This window comes from Cydia splendana, chromosome 22, assembly GCF_910591565.1.
Source record: "Cydia splendana chromosome 22, ilCydSple1.2, whole genome shotgun sequence".
Lineage (NCBI taxonomy): Eukaryota > Metazoa > Arthropoda > Insecta > Lepidoptera > Tortricidae > Cydia > Cydia splendana.
The window spans coordinates 5,308,998-5,328,420 of record NC_085981.1 but is presented as its reverse complement, the minus strand read 5'-3'; the positions used below and the strand labels follow the sequence as shown (position 1 = coordinate 5,328,420).

The window sequence follows — 19,423 nt, the reverse complement described above, 5'->3', positions numbered from 1 at the left end:
TCGTGTACATTTTTTCATAAACTAAATTTTCCTTTTCTCAATTTATTCCCTTTTCTTTTTAATCCCAGTAGTTAAAATAACCAGTAGGTTTTTTTTTCACTAACTAAATATTCTCTATCTCCATATTTTCTCTTTTTTTTAATGCTAGTGGTAAAAATAACCAGGTTTTTTTCAAATAGGTAGGTCATCAAAAAAAATAACCCTTTTTTTTGATGACCCTAAAAACGAAACTGCTCCCAGAGATAGGTAGGTTAGGGTTATTTTTTTTTTGATGACCCTAAAAACGAAACTGCTCCCAGAGATAGGTAGGTTAGGGTTATTTTTTTTGATGACCCTAAAAACGAATCTGCTCCCAGAGATAGGTAGGTTAGAGTTATTGGCTGACAGCGTTTGGTTTTTTACTTGTAGTTTTGTAGATTATGTTTTAATTTTAGTGTTTTTGATATTTGTTGTATGTGAAATACCTACAAGTAACAAATATAATTACTACACTATTAACATACAGTAACAAGAAAATATTATCCTAGATATTTAAAAGAACAAAACCTATAAGGAAAAGATTAATTTAAAAATATTAAAAATAGGCGATTGCGGAAGAAAACCATTGGGAAAATATGGGAACGGAGTAATTGCTACCGAGAATGAATGATTTCGGGAAATTATGGGCAACGCAAAATATGAGAACGGAGTAATTGCCTCGAAGAAAAAATGATTTTCGGAAATTATGGGCCACACTCGCGCACGAAGCTTCTTAGTTGCAGTTTACAGGTTAATTCAAAGGTAATGTTGGTTTCCTAACATAAGTAGAGTTAGACCAAGAAAAGTCTGCAGAGATTTTGACACTGGCACAAATAACATTGGAACTGCGTGTGCTGTCAAAATCTCTGCAGACTTTTCTTGGTCTAACTCTATCCACTTTTCTATACAATTAGTATGGCGACGTGTATACTTAAGGGGCATCAACCGTACACTGACATCGGGATGATATTTTTATCATGTTACTTAGTAGTCATCGTGCGTCTCGCTTGCGCCAATACATGTACGGACAAGAACGAGTGAAATGCATGATAACTAAATGACATCAGTTAGATAGATGTCTTTCTGATATCAGTGTAAGTTTGAATTGGCCTGTTAGCCAAAAATTGTTTCGTATGTCCATATGTTCTACTCTACAGGTCGCATATCTAAACCAATTCCCGAATTTTGTAAGCAATTGATAGTTAAGTTTTTATGGTCAAATTAGATTCTCTAAATTCTTCAAAACAACGGAACCATACATTTATTCAGTTTTAAACTCTGCTCGCGAGGTCTACAGCTCACAGAGCCACTAGTTTAATTTTATTAGGATTTACACTTAAATGCAGCAGATTAGGTACGTCGTCAATCTTAAAACAGCGCCATCTAGTGAGTTGAAAACATGTCGACTTAGCTATTTATAATAATTAGCTATTTTATTTTCAAGCCAGTTAATATTTAGCATGATACGCAATGTTGAGCAAGTTTTCGGTGCGTGCTAAGGATTCTGTGGCGACGACACGATATCGCGTCTTCAACGGTGGAAGGGTTAAGTAACGAATTAATTTGTATTACTTACTCGAATTAATTGACATTTAAATGATACGCGCCGTTCAAAAGTTGTAAAAATACTAAATGTTTTGATTAGGTACCGGCTTCATACTCATACTACGTCTCAGGAACTTTGCTTTAAATATAATTTGATGCGCTAGAATGAAATTTAACGACAAAATGACATATTTTACGACCCGTACGTCGTAAACTTTAAACTGTAGAGTACTTCCAGTTTAATACGCGTGTGATAGCAGTACTGAGACACCATATACATATACGATAGAAAAATTATAAGTATATTTATTATATTTGATACACGACCCGAAGGCTACATGGCATACATATGAGTATTATTTTTTACGCTGCCCATTCATACGACATGACCAAGGCCTGTGCACATGCACATGGATGCGTCTGCGTAAACGTATTGCATGTGCATGTCGTTGTAACACACAGATCCATGTGAGAGACGGCACACCGCTTGCGTGTCGTCTGACACGAAAACGCTTCTCTCGGTGAATAAATACGTAATATATCGCACACATCAGAATTATAGTTCCATTAAAGACGAGATTGCACTTAAGAGTTGAAACTTGCGAAGTGGAATCTTGCGACCGACTGCATCGAATGCAATAAGCGAACTTCCACTGCGAAATAAACTTCTATCTTATTGCAGAAGCAATTCTAAGAGAAATTGCTTTTACAGAGATGCCCTCAGGCTACTACCTATTGAGGGCACAAAACATTTATTAACTCACATTTATCGCGAATTTATAGTATTACTTACCTTTATTTTGCGGGGACATCAGTTAGCCGCGACCAGCCGGCGTATTATGGGTAGCTTTACCATCTTTATCCACGTGATAAAATAACTCACTTTTTAACACCGTGGGATAGAAACTGACGGACACCGTTTTATCACGCTGTCACGTAGACAAGAACGACCATCATATACGTACAGGAGTAGTGAAACCTGTGTCGGAACGTCGGTAAATAAAGGTAATACAATAAATTCGCGATAGACCCGTCTATAAATGTGAGTTAATATGTGTTCAAAACGCGAAAGTTTTAAATATTATATTACAAAACATTTAAACGATTTCAAAGTAACCTCGTTATATTGGCCATTTATATTGTACCTAACTGAAAAACAAGTAGGTAGAGATGGTGTATAGTTGTATACAAACAGTGCCGAAATATCAGGAACTCCCAAACAAAAATAATTAAAATAAACAACATAAACCTGACCTGAAAGCATTTACATTTTGAGAGCGTACGCCATTACATTTTTCATCATAATCTTTTTGATAAGTCACGACGCCTTTTACTAGGTATTATTGGCGGTAAAAGGAATAATTTAAAGTATCTAATACCTTTAAACGAGCAATTCTTGTTTATTTATATGTCGGAGAATGGCTGAAATGTGCCATCTGTCGCCTTCAAGAGGCGTTTTATCATGCAAACCTTAACAAATAGAGCAAACTAGGGTGTTACGTACACCTGAGTGGCGTTCGACGCAGTTCCGCCAAGACGTCATAGAGTGCGCTGTTAAAACAATTGAAGTTATGCTGTCAATCGACCTTCAAGAGAGCACGATGAGAACGAACGGGAGAAGATGACGTCTGTGGCGGCTCCTGGGTCTAATCCACTGGTTTGCTTAAGATAAGAAACGTATCGCGTGCTGTGATTTGTAATGAGTATTGTGCAGTAAAGATTGTGAGTTGAACATCGTATTTCATTGAAGGCCCTCGTCATCCACGATTGAAGGTTCTGATGTGCTGCCGATAGTATGATACGCCCACAATTCCCGACATATATATATTATAGATCTCGGAAACGGCTTTAACGATTTCGATGAAACTTGCTATATGGGGATTTTCGGGGGCAATAAATCGATCTAGCTGTCTTATCTCTGGGAAAACGCGCATTTTTGAGATTTTATATGTTTTCCGAGCAAAGCTCGGTCTCCCAGGTATTATTTCTAATTTTCTAATGATAGTAAGAAACCCACTGAACCACAGTTTAACGAAATAATTCCCTCTTGAAGATTAAACTGAGCGGAAACTCGGAAAGGAAATGGAGGCCGAAGATTGTTTAGAATTACGTTACGGGTTAGGGTCACTCCTAAAATAGCTGCCCTGATTACGAATAAGGGCTTATGTTTGAAGCGAATTATCAGCAGGGCCGTCTTAAACTATGCTGGGGCCCTTGGGCACATAAGAATTTGGGGCCCTTTTGGAAAGTAAAGAAAGCGAATGAAACTAACATTTTCGTCTATTTATTATGGGTATATAGGTAATCAAATATACTGTTACTGTCTGTCCTTCGGGGCCCCTGAGGATGGGGGCCCTGGGCACGGGCCCCGTGTGCCCGTATGGTGAAGACGGTACTGATTATCACCACAAACCTTATAAAACAAGTCCCCCGCCACGTCTGTCTGTTTGTGTGTATGTATGTTCGCGATTAACTCAAAAACTACTGAAGGGATTTTCATGCGGTTTTCACCTTTTAATACCCGATACGGTAGATTTGCCCACAGTCTCCTCTTAGTCTAATAAGTACAAGTAAGTATTTAGAATGATGTCCCGATATAAAGGTCACGCGCTATTGTTTTACTCGCCTGTAGAATACATAGCTTGCGCTTGAGCTAGAATACTCATAGTATACCTAGTGGTTCAAGGTGGCAAACCGGTTATTAATGGTTTCTTTAGCAATATCGTATCAAAAATCGTATCAGATTTCATATTTCAGTTGAAAACACCCTGAATGCCTGAAATAACAGCTTTAATTTTTTATGATGTTTGTCCGGTTTGACGGAATATAGGAAGCTAAAGTTTTACGAGCTATACGACAACTTAGATTGCTGTTGGTCACTAAAGCTGAAATAGACTTAGGAACAATTAAAACTGGGCATTATGTATGGGAAGTTCCAGTTTTGTTATCTCGTATTTATAAAAAGTTTATGCAGTGGGGAGACACTCCTGACTTCGGTCGAACTCGGCTCCGTTCGGCTCAGCATTGCTCCGAGCAATTATTAGGGTTGGCACCACTTGACTTCCTTGTGCGTGCACGACCACAGATAACATAATCACTTGTATTTTGACAACCCTAAATAGCTGAAAGGGATAGTGCTATATATTAGAAAGGGATAGCATGATTCGACCCTGAATCGCTGTCAAACTTCGGGTTTGTAGGAAGTGTCCTTTCTGTACGCTAGTACTATTATTTCTTCTGTGGTTTATGGTGACTGAGCGTGAAAAATTGAATCGAGGCAATTAATCAACTTAAAAAAAGGATCGGAAAGGATACACTTATAACTCTATTTCCAAGAGGTATATATTTATAACACATCAGAGAAACCATTTCGTGTAGTTGTCCTTAAATAGTCAGATCACGTCGGTACAATACAATTTATGCTAAGTGGGTTACCGACGATATAATCATCAAAACGCTAACACATATTATTCTGCACAAATACCTAACTGGTGTTTTCAAGTTTGACACAAAATTAAACTTTATTTAAGGGGTCATCCATTAATTACATCACACGTTTAGGGGGTGGGAGGGGGTCAAGAAAATGTGACATGTTGTGACAAGGGGGAGGGGGAGTCATAAACTTTGTGACGTCACTTTAACTTCATCAGTAACCGAAAATGTATTTAAATCATTTTATACGCTAATTATCATTTAAATAACAAGATTTTTAAACGATAATCATTTTTATTCGTTTAATTTTATTTCTCAATCAGTTTTGGGTTATAAAATTACTAATATTTCTTTTGTCAAAAATATTTTGATAAAATATTAATTAAATATTTGCCGATTTCGTTGAAGAATGTGACGTCACACCAGGGGGGAGGGGTTTGCCAAATGTGACCAAGTGTGACATGGAGGGGGGGAGGGGTTTGCCAAATGTGACCAAGTGTGACATGGAGGGGGGGAGGGGTAAAAAAAACCAAGAAATTCGTGTGACGTAATTAATGGATGACCCCTAATAGGGTTTTTGACTACTAGTCAAATCAGCTTTTTTCGAACTGTCAAAACGATTTTCTTCTATGGAATTTATATGAAACACGTGACGTCACGATCAAATTACCTACTCTTTATAGTGGTATACGGGTTTAAAATAGAAATTGTGTCTAAAAATAACTGCTGTCTACGTTTCTTTATTAATGTTCTGGTGCTTTATTTCATGCATGGTGTAAAATAATTTATTTTGAATACAGTCAAGTACCCTATTTGTCATCTTTCTGCTAAATAAAGTTCAAGAGAACAGTATAAGTATCCAGTTTTACGGTTCAAACGGGTTAAAGTTTTTTTTAGAATCATTCGTAATGAGGAACGTGCGTTTAGTCACGATCAGGGGCCCGATTTTTTAATTTCGACCGCTGGATTTCGTGTTTTTCATTCAATAATATCTCCGCTACTAGGCATTTAAATTCTACTAATAGAATTGAAAACGAGTGTCAATACCACTCGATTCGCAATTTGTATCGCTCGTATTTCAAAAAGGCTGCTATTTAACTGATCACCAGATTTAGTAAAATTTAATGCCAAAAAAATCTATTTTACCACCCTAAAATCATGAATGATCACCAAAATTATAACACCATTTTAATGTGAAATGATTACCAATTTTATTACATTTTACTATCCTTTTAAAGGAAATGACACCAAACTAATCATTATTAACCCAAAAACAGTCAATGATTACCAAATTTCAAACCCCATTTTAATGTGAAATGATAACCAAATTTTTACATCTTGCTATCCTATTAAAGAAAATGACACCAAAATAATCATTGTAAACCCAAAAATAGTAAATGACCACCAAAATTAGAACTCCATTTTAATGTAAAATGATAACCAAATTTTTAAATCTTGCTATCCTATTAAAGCAAATGGCTCCAAAATAATCATTGTAAACGCAAAAATAGTAAATGATCACAAAAATTGTAACCACATTTTAATTAAAAATCTGCAAACATTTAATATATCGTTATCCTATTAAATTAATTAATGCACTTCGTCACCTTTTTCTAATAGCATTTTATTTCTGTAACAGTCGCAGTTCTAACCTAACCTAACCCACTTTTCTAGTAGCATTTTGTTTCTGTAAGGGTCGCAGTTCAAACCTAACCTAACCCACTTTTCTAGTAGCATTTCTTTTCTGCAAGGGTCGCAGTTCAAACCTAACCTAACCCACTTTTCTAGTAGCATTTCGTTTCTGTATGGGTCGCAGTTCAAACCTAACCTAACCCACTTTTCTAGTAGCATTTCTTTTCTGTAAGGGTCGCAGTTCAAACCTAACCTAACCCACTTTTCTAGTAGCGTTTCGTATCTGTATGGGTAGCAGTTGAAACTTAACCTAACCTACTTTTCTAGTACCATTTCGTTTCTGTAAGGGTCGCAGTGCTAACCTAACCTAACCCACTTAACTGATAGCAGTTTAACTTACTTTTCTAGTAGCATAACGAAATGCTATGCTAAAATAGGTATGCGGTGCGGCTACGGGGGGTTGAGCGGGAGGGGCTAGTAATTTTGGCATCAGTTTACTTTATTTGGTAATATGTATACATTTTTTGGTAATCATAGTGGTTTATTTAGGTGAAAATATCGCATTAATTTGGTCTTCAAGATTTGGTGATCATTAATGATTTTTGGTGATCATTCAATATATTTGGTATTTGAATACAATTTGAAGTGCAGTCGTGATTAAAGTGGTGGTACTTTTGTATTTTTAGGCCTTATTTATTTGGTGTTCAGTAATTTTTTTTGGTAAGCATGATTTTTTTATTTAGGGTACCAAAGTATTTTTTGGTGGTCATTATATTTGTAGCCTTTCAAAAATTAGCATTTCTCCGTTTTCCACCGATTATGGAGTGCCGAAATCGAGCGATCGGAATTCAAAAATTGGCCCCCAGCTTTCAAGTAACGACTGAGAGGAAGAAATAATTACCATCCTCAGTAACTGAGGATCGTGACATCATGTTATATATACGTAGACCTGTAGGCCTATTGCGGTCATCTCAAATCGAACTGCCGTTATCTGCCTCTATAGGCAGATACCGAGATTTCTATAATCCATGTTCGCGGTAGGCCCCCCATATTCGTCCATAGGCGGGAGCCCTATACTATTGGCCTATTGCAGTTGTACTCGTAAATGCATAGATGCAATTTAGTCATTTCAATTATGTCCGCCCTACTAAAACGCTCCGCGTTAGCGTATTATTGTTCCTTCATAGGTATCTCACGCTCTGAAAGTGGCTCATTGTTTATCTATGAAGCGGGTTAAAAATTATACGTTTCGGCCCTTGGGAGTTTTACTTTCCAAGAACATTTTTCAACGATTAGCAATGAGAATTCTGTTCTAAATGGATTTCTTGTATAATTTTCATTCTGATATTGAACTCTGCAAATTACCTCTAGCCTAAGAATGTTGTAGGAATAATTTTCATTCTGATATTGATCACTGCAAATTACCTCTAGCCTAAGAATGTTGTAGGAATAATTTTCATTCTGATATTGAACTCTGCAAATGACCTCTAGCCTAAGAATGTTGTAGGAATAATTTTCATTCTGATATTGATCACTGCAAATTACCTCTAGCCTAAGAATGTTGTAGGAATAATTTTCATTCTGATATTGATCACTGCAAATTACCTCTAGCCTAAGAATGTTGTAGGAATAATTTTCATTCTGATATTGAACTCTGCAAATGACCTCTAGCCTAAGAATGTTGTAGGAATAATTTTCATTCTGATATTGATCACTGCAAATTACCTCTAGCCTAAGAATGTTGTAGGAATAATTTTCATTCTGATATTGAACTCTGCAAATTACCTCTAGCCTAAGAATGTTGTAGGAATGTCTTAATCATTAGTCTATTAGGGTCAAACACATTTTAAAGAAAGGTCACTTCTGTGGACATAAAAGTTATCAACTCTGGTACATATATATATATCCTGCTTTTCTTATTCCAGTCTCAAGTACTGAAAAAAAATATTCCGCCTGTAGGTAGATAAGGATATACGAGTAGGTAGCGTAAAAATTAGCTTATATTCCCTTAACTTTGCTATGTCTTCAGGAAAGACGCGAACATGGTTAACCATGTTACAAAAAACCCATTAAGGGTCATTCACTGAGAATAGGTATGACTCGACACGACTCTTTTCATACATTTTGTATGGGTCGCGGCTTTAGACTGGAGACATATTTTTTGAGAATGACCCTTAAAAGCCCTTAATTAATGCGATTTGGACACGATTGTAAGAGAATCATATAAGAACTTTACCTTCCCAAATCTCTCATTCGTCTCCGGCTTCGGCGCTGTATCGAATAGATTCAGCCGCGAGCTCTGAAAGAAGTCCGCACTCGAGTTCGTCCTTGAGAACAGCTCGGATGTGGAACTCTCCCTGGTGAGCGAGGGTCGGGGCTTCACGAAGGGGTTGTTCCGCGCCCTGGCCTGCTGCTTGATCCAGTTGAACTTGTTGGTGGTTGTGCTGGGAGAGTCAGGGGAGTCGGTCGCGTCGGAGGTACTTTCTTGGATGTCTGCCATGGTGGTTTGAAGACACTTTCACTGTATAATTTATACACTGGTTTCTGAGCTTTTTTCTGTTTTTATTCAGGTTCAACAAGCTTTAATTTACAAAGTATGATCCATTTCAGTATTTCACTAGGTTTTCAATCTAGGTAGGTACCCACACGCTTTCACGGAAAGTTTACTGGCTTCTTTAGAGTTTTTTGGCTTTTTAAATTCAGATTCTTAACAAAGTTTAATTCACAAAATCTGATCCATTGCAGGTATTTCAAGAGATTTTTAATTTAGATTGGATGAAAATTATTTTTACAGTTTTATGAACATTTGTGACACATTGAATTACGATTAATTACATTTTTAATTAGTTTATCACTGTTTTTTTTAATGTTTCTCTTAATCCGACATTTATTTAGATACACAGCTGTATTTAACTTAACTCCACAAACTTATGCATAACACACAATTATTTTTTTACAATAAACCGGCTAAAGTCTATCTTAATCCGATATGACTAAACAACACCAACATATTATAACCAAGGTCATTTATTGACGTACGTACAAAATATACGTATATGTATATTTAAATGTATGTTAATGTGTTTGGAACGCGCGCGCACCGCGCCGGGCAGAGACGTACTGCGCGTGCGAACCGCGCAGCTCCAAGATATAGTATGGACGTTTGCCATTCATATTTGTTTTGATTTACGAGAGTATACTTTATTGATAAAAACAAAGAAAGAAATAAACAAACATAATAACGAGATAACGAATGTAAACTAATATAATAATTAATATGTCAATTTGCTGGAGGGGGTCTGAGGTCTTTCTTTGTTATGTACCTACTTGTTTTCTGCAAAAAAGCGTTTTTATATAATTTTTTTTAGCCTACTTTGGTGTCCCACGGCTGGGCAAAGGCCTATACTTACTATTATAAAAATCATAACTAAGATCAGTAATTTCGATCCATGATTTTCTGGTAAATCTTTACCGGCATTTGAAATTTTGTAGTGCTATAAAACTGTAACTTATGCTAAGCCTCTGTGAGCTGTAGACCTCGCAAACCCCCATTGCTTCGCCATTTTGAAAGATTTCCAAAATTGGATCGGTAAAAAATTCTACATAATTATTCAAGTTGCTTCCAAATTTAATGAGAAACCAAACACTTCGCTCGCGCTTCACGTTCATTCAGTCAATTAATTATTATTATTTACTACTTTGTTTACTTATTGACAAGTATAGCGTGCGTCATTAATTGAATTCGTATACTGTTTCATTCATTTTCCACGCTCAGGTATGTCCTCATATTGTAAATAAAGAAACAGCTGTAAACGTTACGGTTTTAGAATGCCATGTTAAGTAATTGAGATTTATTAAATAGTATTTACAGTACATATGGTCCTATTTTCCCGCACTAGTGCGTAACTGTTTTTGTAACTGATGTACCGTAAAAGTATACAACTTTGTTGAAAGGGCAAAGTTGTATACTTAATTTTACGGTATAAAATATTTTTTGCACTAAACTTTTCCTTAATGATTTACAGGTTTAGTAGAGCATTACTAGGCCTATCACATACACACATACTATATGTATTATCCTTATCACGACAAGCACTTCATGGTCAAGTAAATAATTTGTTTCGTATAATGCTGTCATCAAGACCATTGTCTGCCTTGTAATCTTTGTAATTAGAATCATTACATTGTATCTTCATCTGAGTTGTCATTTTGCAATGGTGATTCTATTCATACTTCGTTTCCTTTAATGAAGAGAATTTTATAGGTACGCAAAACTATATCCGGCCTAATTTTAGTAAAATAAATTACAAAGCCGTTCAAAATTATGTTTTAATCTGACCTATCCAGCTAGAACAGTTCCAAACTTATAATAACTACATCTTTGGTAGAAAATCTTTTTTGTTTTGTCATGTTAATAACCAATCATCATCTCCTAGCCGTTTTCGACTACAGCGACTCGACTGCATTTCTACCGCTGAGAGCGTCGCTGGTGCGCTCTCAGGTGACTGACGTAGCCAATCTTTGCAGCAAATGTGCGGCCACACTCGCTGCAGGTCAGCACCCCTTCGATGTAATTATACATGATGGCCACAGGTGGTCTGGCCTTTGACTGGCCAAAAGACTGGTTATCCTTATTAGTAAAATTTTCCGCGCCCCCTACTCACCGTCTTGCTAGTAGGTAAATCAGTAATTTAGGTACTTTTACTTACTAACGCTATTTAATTTTTTTCTCTTCCTATAAAACATATTCGCACTTTAATCTATTGTCACGTAGCTACGACCAAAAAGCCACATTGAAAAGGCCTCCACAATTTTCCAGCATTGAAGGACCGCCCAAGCACCCTTGAGGGATCTCGTCCGTGGATCTTGTATAAAGCTGACATTACACTATCTTGGCCTTTTTAACTGGCTACATAATTCATCAGATCAGATACTTACGAGTAGTACCCGGGCAATTTAGGTTTTTAGGTTTCCTTATTCGCCGTCGTTTTACGTCGTGTTCCGCATTCCATATGCCATACCTATTTACACATTTTACTTAGAAAAGGCACAAAGTATACGAGTAGGTATACTTGTGGGTTTTTACACAACTTATTTTTAGGCGACAGTTCATTCCAAATAATAATACAAGTTCCTATTAAGTTAAGGTTTTTAGTCAACTAATTATTTTCGCCAATAAACGCTCTAAGAATCGCAAAATATGTGTCTCCTAGCTCACATATCAATAACGACTAAAGAGCAAAAAAATTTGCATTTTTTTATCATTTTATTTCGGTTTTTGTTTACGACATTAATACCTAAATCGTGCCTAAATCGCAAAAAATATTTAGCAATGGGAACTTCTCTTTTTAATAGGCCATAAAAGTCGTTTATGCAATTTTGTTGATGGCTTGGGAAGTCCCAACGACTCTCAGATAAACATCAAACGTCAGCGAAGTAATTTTGGAGCATTTATTCCGTAGGCCGTATATGTAAATTATTGGACCTTAAAATGTTTTCTAACGTTAGCGACTGCGTCAACTCAATCGAGTCCATCACGCTCACACGCTTTATTGGTGCGATAGAGAGGGCATGCGATCGAGTTTAATGCAGTCGCTAAATCGCTGGCCCAATATACAGTGTTCTATTTTTTTACATTTTCAAGATAGTTCAAATTCGACTTAATGTCACTATGACAATGTTCAAATTTCAGTTCGATAAAAGTGAAACATAGTACCCTCTGTAATATTGGGCCAGCGAAATGTCAAATGCCAACTTGCGGTAGCCGTCCTTTTATCACTATCTTCTCTTCTTTGCCTGTCCCTCTTCCCAGTTTATCTGGGGTCGGGTCTCCTTGTATGTCTGCACCAGAGAGCTCTGTTCTGGCTTGTCTGCGTACTCAGGTTCTCTTTCCGGATCTCTTTCTGCATGTCTGACCACCAGGTGTTGGGTGGTCCTCCCCAAGTAGCATGGAAGTGTCGGCAACATCAATATAGCAGCCAATTAAGAACTTAGAGTGATTTAAGGGACGTATAAGAGTGTCAGAAAAGATTTAAGCTGTATAAAAGGTACTTTACAGACATTATACAGCTCAAGCTGTATAAAATCATTATAAAGGATTCTGCGGAAGCATGGGGTGCTTTATCAGAATATAAAAAATCTACTATAAAACTAAAAGTGTTGTGAGAGACTACAAGCTAATTCTATCGTAAAAGCTGTATACAGGCTGTATTGTAGTAACACTTGGCACTTTTAGCTGTACAAAAGTATCTGTCAACTCCGTTTTAAAACATTAAGTGTTATGAAACACTACAAGCTAATTTTATCGTAAAAGCTGTATACAGGCTGTATTGTAGTATCACTTGGCACTTGTAGCTGTACAAATGTATCTGTCAACCCCGTTTTAAAGCTATTTCTTATGGCGTAATCTTACTGTCCTATAAGAATAGTAGTTGTATAACTTCTGTCTGTAAGGGTATTATAAAACCAAATGAATAAATGGCAGCTATAGTACAGCTTTTTTCTGTATTACTGATAGAGTCGCTTATAACAATCTTTTGGCGTAATTTTACACTCGTATAAGTATAGTAGTGTAATGATTTCTGAAAATAAGTGTATTATAAAACTAAAGGAATATATGACAGTTACAGTCTTCTTCTTCCTCGCGTTATCCCGGCATTTCGCCACGGCTCATGAGAGCCTGGGGTCCGCTTGACAACTAATCCCATGATTTGACGTAGGCACTAGTTTTAGTTTTTTAGTTTTTACGAATGTTTTTAATGAATGACAGTTACAGTACAGGTTTTTTATTTGTTATACGGATCTCTAAAGAGAATTATAACTTATGTACGGAGAACCGAAATACAGCCAAACGAATACAAATATTTTATTATTAAGCTGTTTTAATTACAAAAGCTGTAAGAGATACTCTATTTATTACACAGCACAGCTACTAAGATTATAATGCTCTCCAACTATCCTGTAGGCTGTTTAAAAATTGTCGCCATTTTACAAGAAATAAAAAAACGTATTTGTAAGTATAATTAAAGAAATACTTGCAAATATTTAGCAGACTAACGCCGTGTTATGATTACCAGCTAAAATAAATTGTTTAGCCTTAGAATTAATATTTATAAATATTTTTGATACTCTAACCTTAAAAACAAACAGTAACTTTGCCGATTTTTGATATTTTCCTTATGGTTTCTCTTTGTTATTTTGCAGGCGCGTAAATATTTTGCCAGAAAAGATACACAGGTTCACAATAAATAATAATCCGCACTTACCAATAATGTAAAATTCCATTCAAGTCCTGTATAATATTTACTTTTACTTTTACCATCCACTATAACACTTTATTGTCGCCATTACTATATTACGAATGAACAAGATTAAGACATTTTAGTTTCTTAAATGATTATTATTCTCTTGTAATTCTTTCTTATAACTCATTTAAAACTTATATTCTTATATCGTACTTATAAGAGATTATCTGTAGTGTTAAGGTTTCCTTTTACACCGAAATATAGCTGTAATGCAGCTATTATGCAGCTTATGTATTGCTTATACAGCTACTCTACAGCTCTAATAACGCCAAAGGCTGTATAATTTGGGCCCTTTTTTTACTTATAAGGGCTGTATAAGCGCTTATACAGCCTTTGTACAGCCTAACTGTACAGCTTATAGTATACAAATAAACTTTAATACAGCTTATATACAGCTTGCAATGCTACTTGGGTCCCCTTCCTCGGGATTGGTTGGGTATATTTATGGCCTTTTTAACAGAATGGTCATAATCACGTCTAAGGATATGGTCAGCGCAATCGTGCAACCGTGCTGTTATCACTATACGATTCCTAAAACAGTACTCTAACGTCATATACACTTAAAAAACCATAAAATCCACACCCAATTACAGAATGGAAATATACCGGCCAACAATTGTCTCGTTATCCCTCTAAAGCGAAATCCAAACATTGCCTGCTAATGAGGAGGTTGCGAATCGATATGTCTGTGCAGAATTGGTTTAGTAAATATATGACGTGAGTAAATATATGGTTATTATGGTTACGTGATCGGCATTTCTTTGGAGATATACAGGGTGAGCGTGAAGCAGGCAAAGATTTTAAAAGTAAAGTAGGCCCGGCCCGTTCATATATGGCCCACCAACGAAATGATTTTCAGATTCATCACCATCTTTCTTGCGCTTGTCAAGGCTCACCGGAGCCTGGGATCCGCTTCGCAACTAATCCCAAGAATTAGCGTTTTTACGAAAGCGACTGCCATCTGATCTTCCAACCCAGAGGGGAAACTACTAGGCCTTAAATTGGGATTAGTCCGGTTTACTCACGATGTTTTCGTAAATGAGTTGACTCTGACAACGTAGTAGAGTTAGAATTGTGCTACCTTAGATCTTTTGTACCTACGTTTTACTTTTATATATATATATTTTTTAATTTAAGGGATCAAGCCCCCGTTTACATGTATTAATTTTTTTTGTTTAGACCGTTTGATTATTATACCCACGTACAAATAAATCCTCTATTTTTTGTTAGTGTTACAGGGCCCACCCTGTATATTTCGTCAGGTGCTGAAAAACATACAAATACCGAGGTGAACTTAGTTCATATGTGTTATCATTTATCAATTTTGGTACGGAACACTCAAAACATGAAGTTATTGTTTCCCTTTACCATAGTATTTGTTATTCGTAAAGCCCCCTCCAGACTATGCGCGTGAATCGCGGGCGAAGCCGCGAACTCGAGTGTGGAGTCGATTTCGCTGTCTGCGAAAATCGACGCCACACTCGCGTTCGCGGCTTCGCGCCGCGATTCACGCGCATAGTCTGGAGGGGGCTTTAGAGATTTCAGAAATCTTGCGCAGACGCAGGCGCAATAGTCGCAATAGATATATCGGAGCGGCCAACGTGTTCACAAATATTTGAACACGCGCTCTAACGCCTTGACAATAGAGGCGTGTTCAGATATTTGTGAGCAGCTTGGCCACTCCGATGTAACTGATGGCGCCTGTACTATTGTCATCTTGTAGGCCGTGAACTCGGAAACAAACTTTGGACTGAAACTTGTTTATATACAGAAGTTGACATAACATGTCCATCGCGAGACAACATAAAAAACCGGCCAAGTGCGAGTCAGACTCCCGCACGAATGGTTCCGTACCATTAGGTACGCAAAAAACGGCAAAGAAATCACGTTTGTTGTATGGGAGCCCCATTATTCTGTTTTTAGTAGGTATTATAACGGCAACAGAAATACATCTGTGAAAATTTCAACTGTGTAGTTAGTTATCACGGTTCATGAAATACAGCCTGGTGACAGATAGACAGACAGTCGGACAGTGGAGTCTTAGTAATAGGGTCCCGTTTTTACCCTTTGGATACGGAACCAAACAAAGCAGCTGATAAATAAAAGATTTTTTAATACAGTTGCTCACAAAGTGCTACTTTACGTAGCTGTTTAGCGTGCGGAAAGTTGGTTATGTCGAACTAGTGCTTTTTACTTTTCCAATTTTTTTAAATTTATACTTGTTCCAATTCACGACTACTTATTGATGAGTGTTAATATTAGTTTCCTTTAAACGTCGTAATCAGCATAAAAACCTACTGTTAATGTAAGAATATGAAAAATATACATATTTCATATTTTAATACTTACCTCTTCATCATTATAACACGTTTATTTTTTAATATTGAATATTGAAAATTCCGTTCTTAATAAGGTGTCTGAATGGAACGGAATAGCTGCCAAACGCCCATAGATATAATATACTTAAAGACGACGTCTAAGCGAGCTGTCACTGTTACCACTTTTGTTTAGTGTACGATTAACAATGTTTTACTTATTTTTTCGCAACTGTATTAAAAAACGTCGTTCGATACACGTGCGGAAATGTCATTCTTCACTCGTCCCGAGTCTTCCCACTCGCCTGCGGCTCGTGGCAAGATATCTCGGTACTCGTGAAGTAATGACATACCTTCCGCACTAGCATCGAAATGTACTATTCCGAAGGCCTTGGGTTTAGGTATTTTTATCTACATAAGCATTTTGGTTAGTGTCCGACCGAAGGTTCGGTTTCGGTTTCGGTTTCGGCCAGTTTCGGCCAAAAAATCATGTTTCGGCTGTAGTTTCGGTTTCGGCCAAAAAACGGCCGAACCTTTCGGCCGGGCCGAAACTTACGAAATGGCACTTCGGACAAAGACCAAAAGTTGGGGAATAAGTAGGACAACAATAGTAATAACCTACATTTACTGATTCATGTATATGAAATTAATTGGTTTATTATAAAACACAATTCCACCAATGAGGGCGCCACTGGACGGTCGACGCAGTCTTATGAGGCTGTCAATACCTATAACGCGCACACTGTCTATCGCACACATTGTATCGGAGTGAATGAGATAGCACTATCGCACGTAGCCGTTGGCCGAGTATCAGCTCGGCCCGAGTCGAACGATGTCTTTTTCGCTCTTATTCAGTCACTTTCCTATCTACCTCTAATGGCAAATTTTAAGCGAGGCTAAAGGCTACGCTCAAGTAGTACTGCAAAGTTGATTTTCTGACTATTAATTAAAACGAAGATAAAACCCTTAAAAGTGTCCCCAGTGCAGTTTTTCATACGAATGCTCGACCTTAGCCTCACTTTTTACCTCAATTTACCATTTGGTTTGTGTTCCACATGTCCTCTACTTCAACTTAGCCGTTCGCCTCGCTGCGCCATGCTCGGCCTGCGCGTCTCGCTTTTTAATACAATGGACATTGGTTGGAGTCTGTGCTCAACTACTTATCCTGAAGCCTGAAGCACGGCTTTTACTTCGCATGAAAGTTCGCCTCACTGGGGCACTTCGGACTTTTAGGCCCAGGTGAAGATCGGTACCCGGCCTTACGATTATCATCATTCACTTGCCCTTATCCCATTCATTTGGGGTCGGCGCAGCATGTCTTTTTCTTCCATACCTCTCTCTCGCCCGTCATCTCATCATTCACTTGCGTTCGTTTCATATCATCTCTCACACAGTCCATCCACCTTTTTCTCGGTTTTCCACTCCCGTTACTTCCCTTGCGATATTGTTAACAAAAAATTTCGCGCTCGCTGCGCTCGCGTTTTCGGTTGGTTTTTGGTTGACCCTGTATCTGATCTACATGTTAGCTTGACTGGTGAATGAATAGAGTTAGACCAAGAAAATTCTGCAATGATTTTGATAGCATACGCAGTGCTACTAGTGCAAATGTTATTTATACGTCATAACTTCATATAAATTTTGACGTTTAAATAACACTCGCACTGCGTGTGTTATCAAAATCGTTGCAGAATTATCTTGGTCTAACTCTAGTAATTTTCTTAAAAAACTGCTTAAGTAACATCAATTTCAAGGACATTGGGTGTTGACAGCCCCATAATATTTGTGTAAAAGCGGTTTTATGACATTTTTTCAACGATTTTATCAAGTCTACAAAAGGTTCGGTTTCGGTTTCGGTTTCGGCCGAAACTAGAGCCAAAGCCGAACATTCGGTTTCGGTTTCGGTTTCGGCAAAAAAACATGTTTCGGTCGGACACTAATTTTGGTATGTTACTATAGTTTTTGGCAAACTGCCACATTTCTTGTGTGCGAATAGGCACTGAACTTTTATTTAGGTTCATAAAAAGGAAAATCTAGGTCGTTCAGCCTAGTTCCCAAAGATAAAGAAAGTAGTAGCGTTGTTTTGGCAGAAAAACAAAATGAAATTATTCGTTGACCGAATTTTTAACTTATTATTTTCCCCGGGTTTACTTTTTCTTCAAACGGTGTCGCCATCTACACAAGTATAGGCCAAAGGTATGACGCCATCTTTTCGAGCATATCTTTATCTTGATTATATGAAGTTATATCTATAGCTATTGCTAATATAAACCTCACAGTAATGAGATATTCAACTCCAATAAGCACCGGCAAGCCAGCTATGTTGCCATATTAAAGTGCGTTTTAGAGCGTAGGTATATACTATGTACCTTACCTTACAATATAGGAGAATATTTTCGTCCGTTATTATATAAATTGTATGGCAAGAATGCCCTATGTATGTCAATTAGTATCTATAATCGTTTACATGATGACATTAAAGAATTACCACTTAATTTATTTTAAACTAGGTTAAAAAAATGGTTAATAGACGAATGCTTCTATCATGTCAGTGATTATTTTGATTATTATAATTGTTAAATTGGTATGTAGTCTTAAGTTCTTTTATATTCTTGACATTTTTCGAATCTCTTAATTATTGAAATTAATCCCTACTATTGCGTTTTATGTGTTGTGACTAATGTGTAATATTACTAATGTATTTTATTATTTTATGTGATTCCATTAATTATAATTTTTTGTTATGACTTTGTTAGTTTCAAATATTGTAGGTATAAATTTTGCATGCCAGCTACTGGTGAAATGTGTGCTTCAGTTATAATTGTTGACCATCTATTGTACCATGTTTTAAGCAAAATAAATGATTTATGATTTATCATAATTAATTGAAATGTCGTCGTAGGTACTAGTAAAGTTACTTAAAACTAGAATTCATAAGTAAACCTTTGTATTTACATGTACGTACGTATTTCTGGTACGTATACTTAGAGTACTCAGACATACATACCTACCTATACCGCTTCAATTAACTGAAGCCCCCTACAATACATCCATTAGCCACGTGAATGCGTTTCACAACATTGCTTGTCAACAATGTCCAGGCGCTATTTGTTTTTTCAATAATAAATTACTTTACGGTGTCCTTTATTTTTGTCCGCTTAATAAATATTTGCTTTAACG

At 36.8% G+C, this 19,423-nt stretch overlaps 1 protein-coding gene across 2 annotated transcripts in view; it reads right to left on the bottom strand.

Moving 5' to 3' along the window:
• Positions 1–19,423, bottom strand: part of LOC134801456 (endothelin-converting enzyme homolog) — a 78,378-nt gene that overhangs the window by 39,803 nt on the left and 19,152 nt on the right. The window contains exon 1 of one of the 2 annotated variants that reach the window (XM_063774045.1): positions 8,864–9,165. The exons of the other annotated variant lie outside the window; for it this stretch is intronic. Within the exon in view, the coding sequence (XP_063630115.1) occupies positions 8,864–9,127 (264 nt within the window). The 5' untranslated portion in view covers positions 9,128–9,165. Of the gene's footprint in view, positions 1–8,863; positions 9,166–19,423 lie in introns of those variants that run through there. 2 annotated transcript variants of the gene reach the window in all.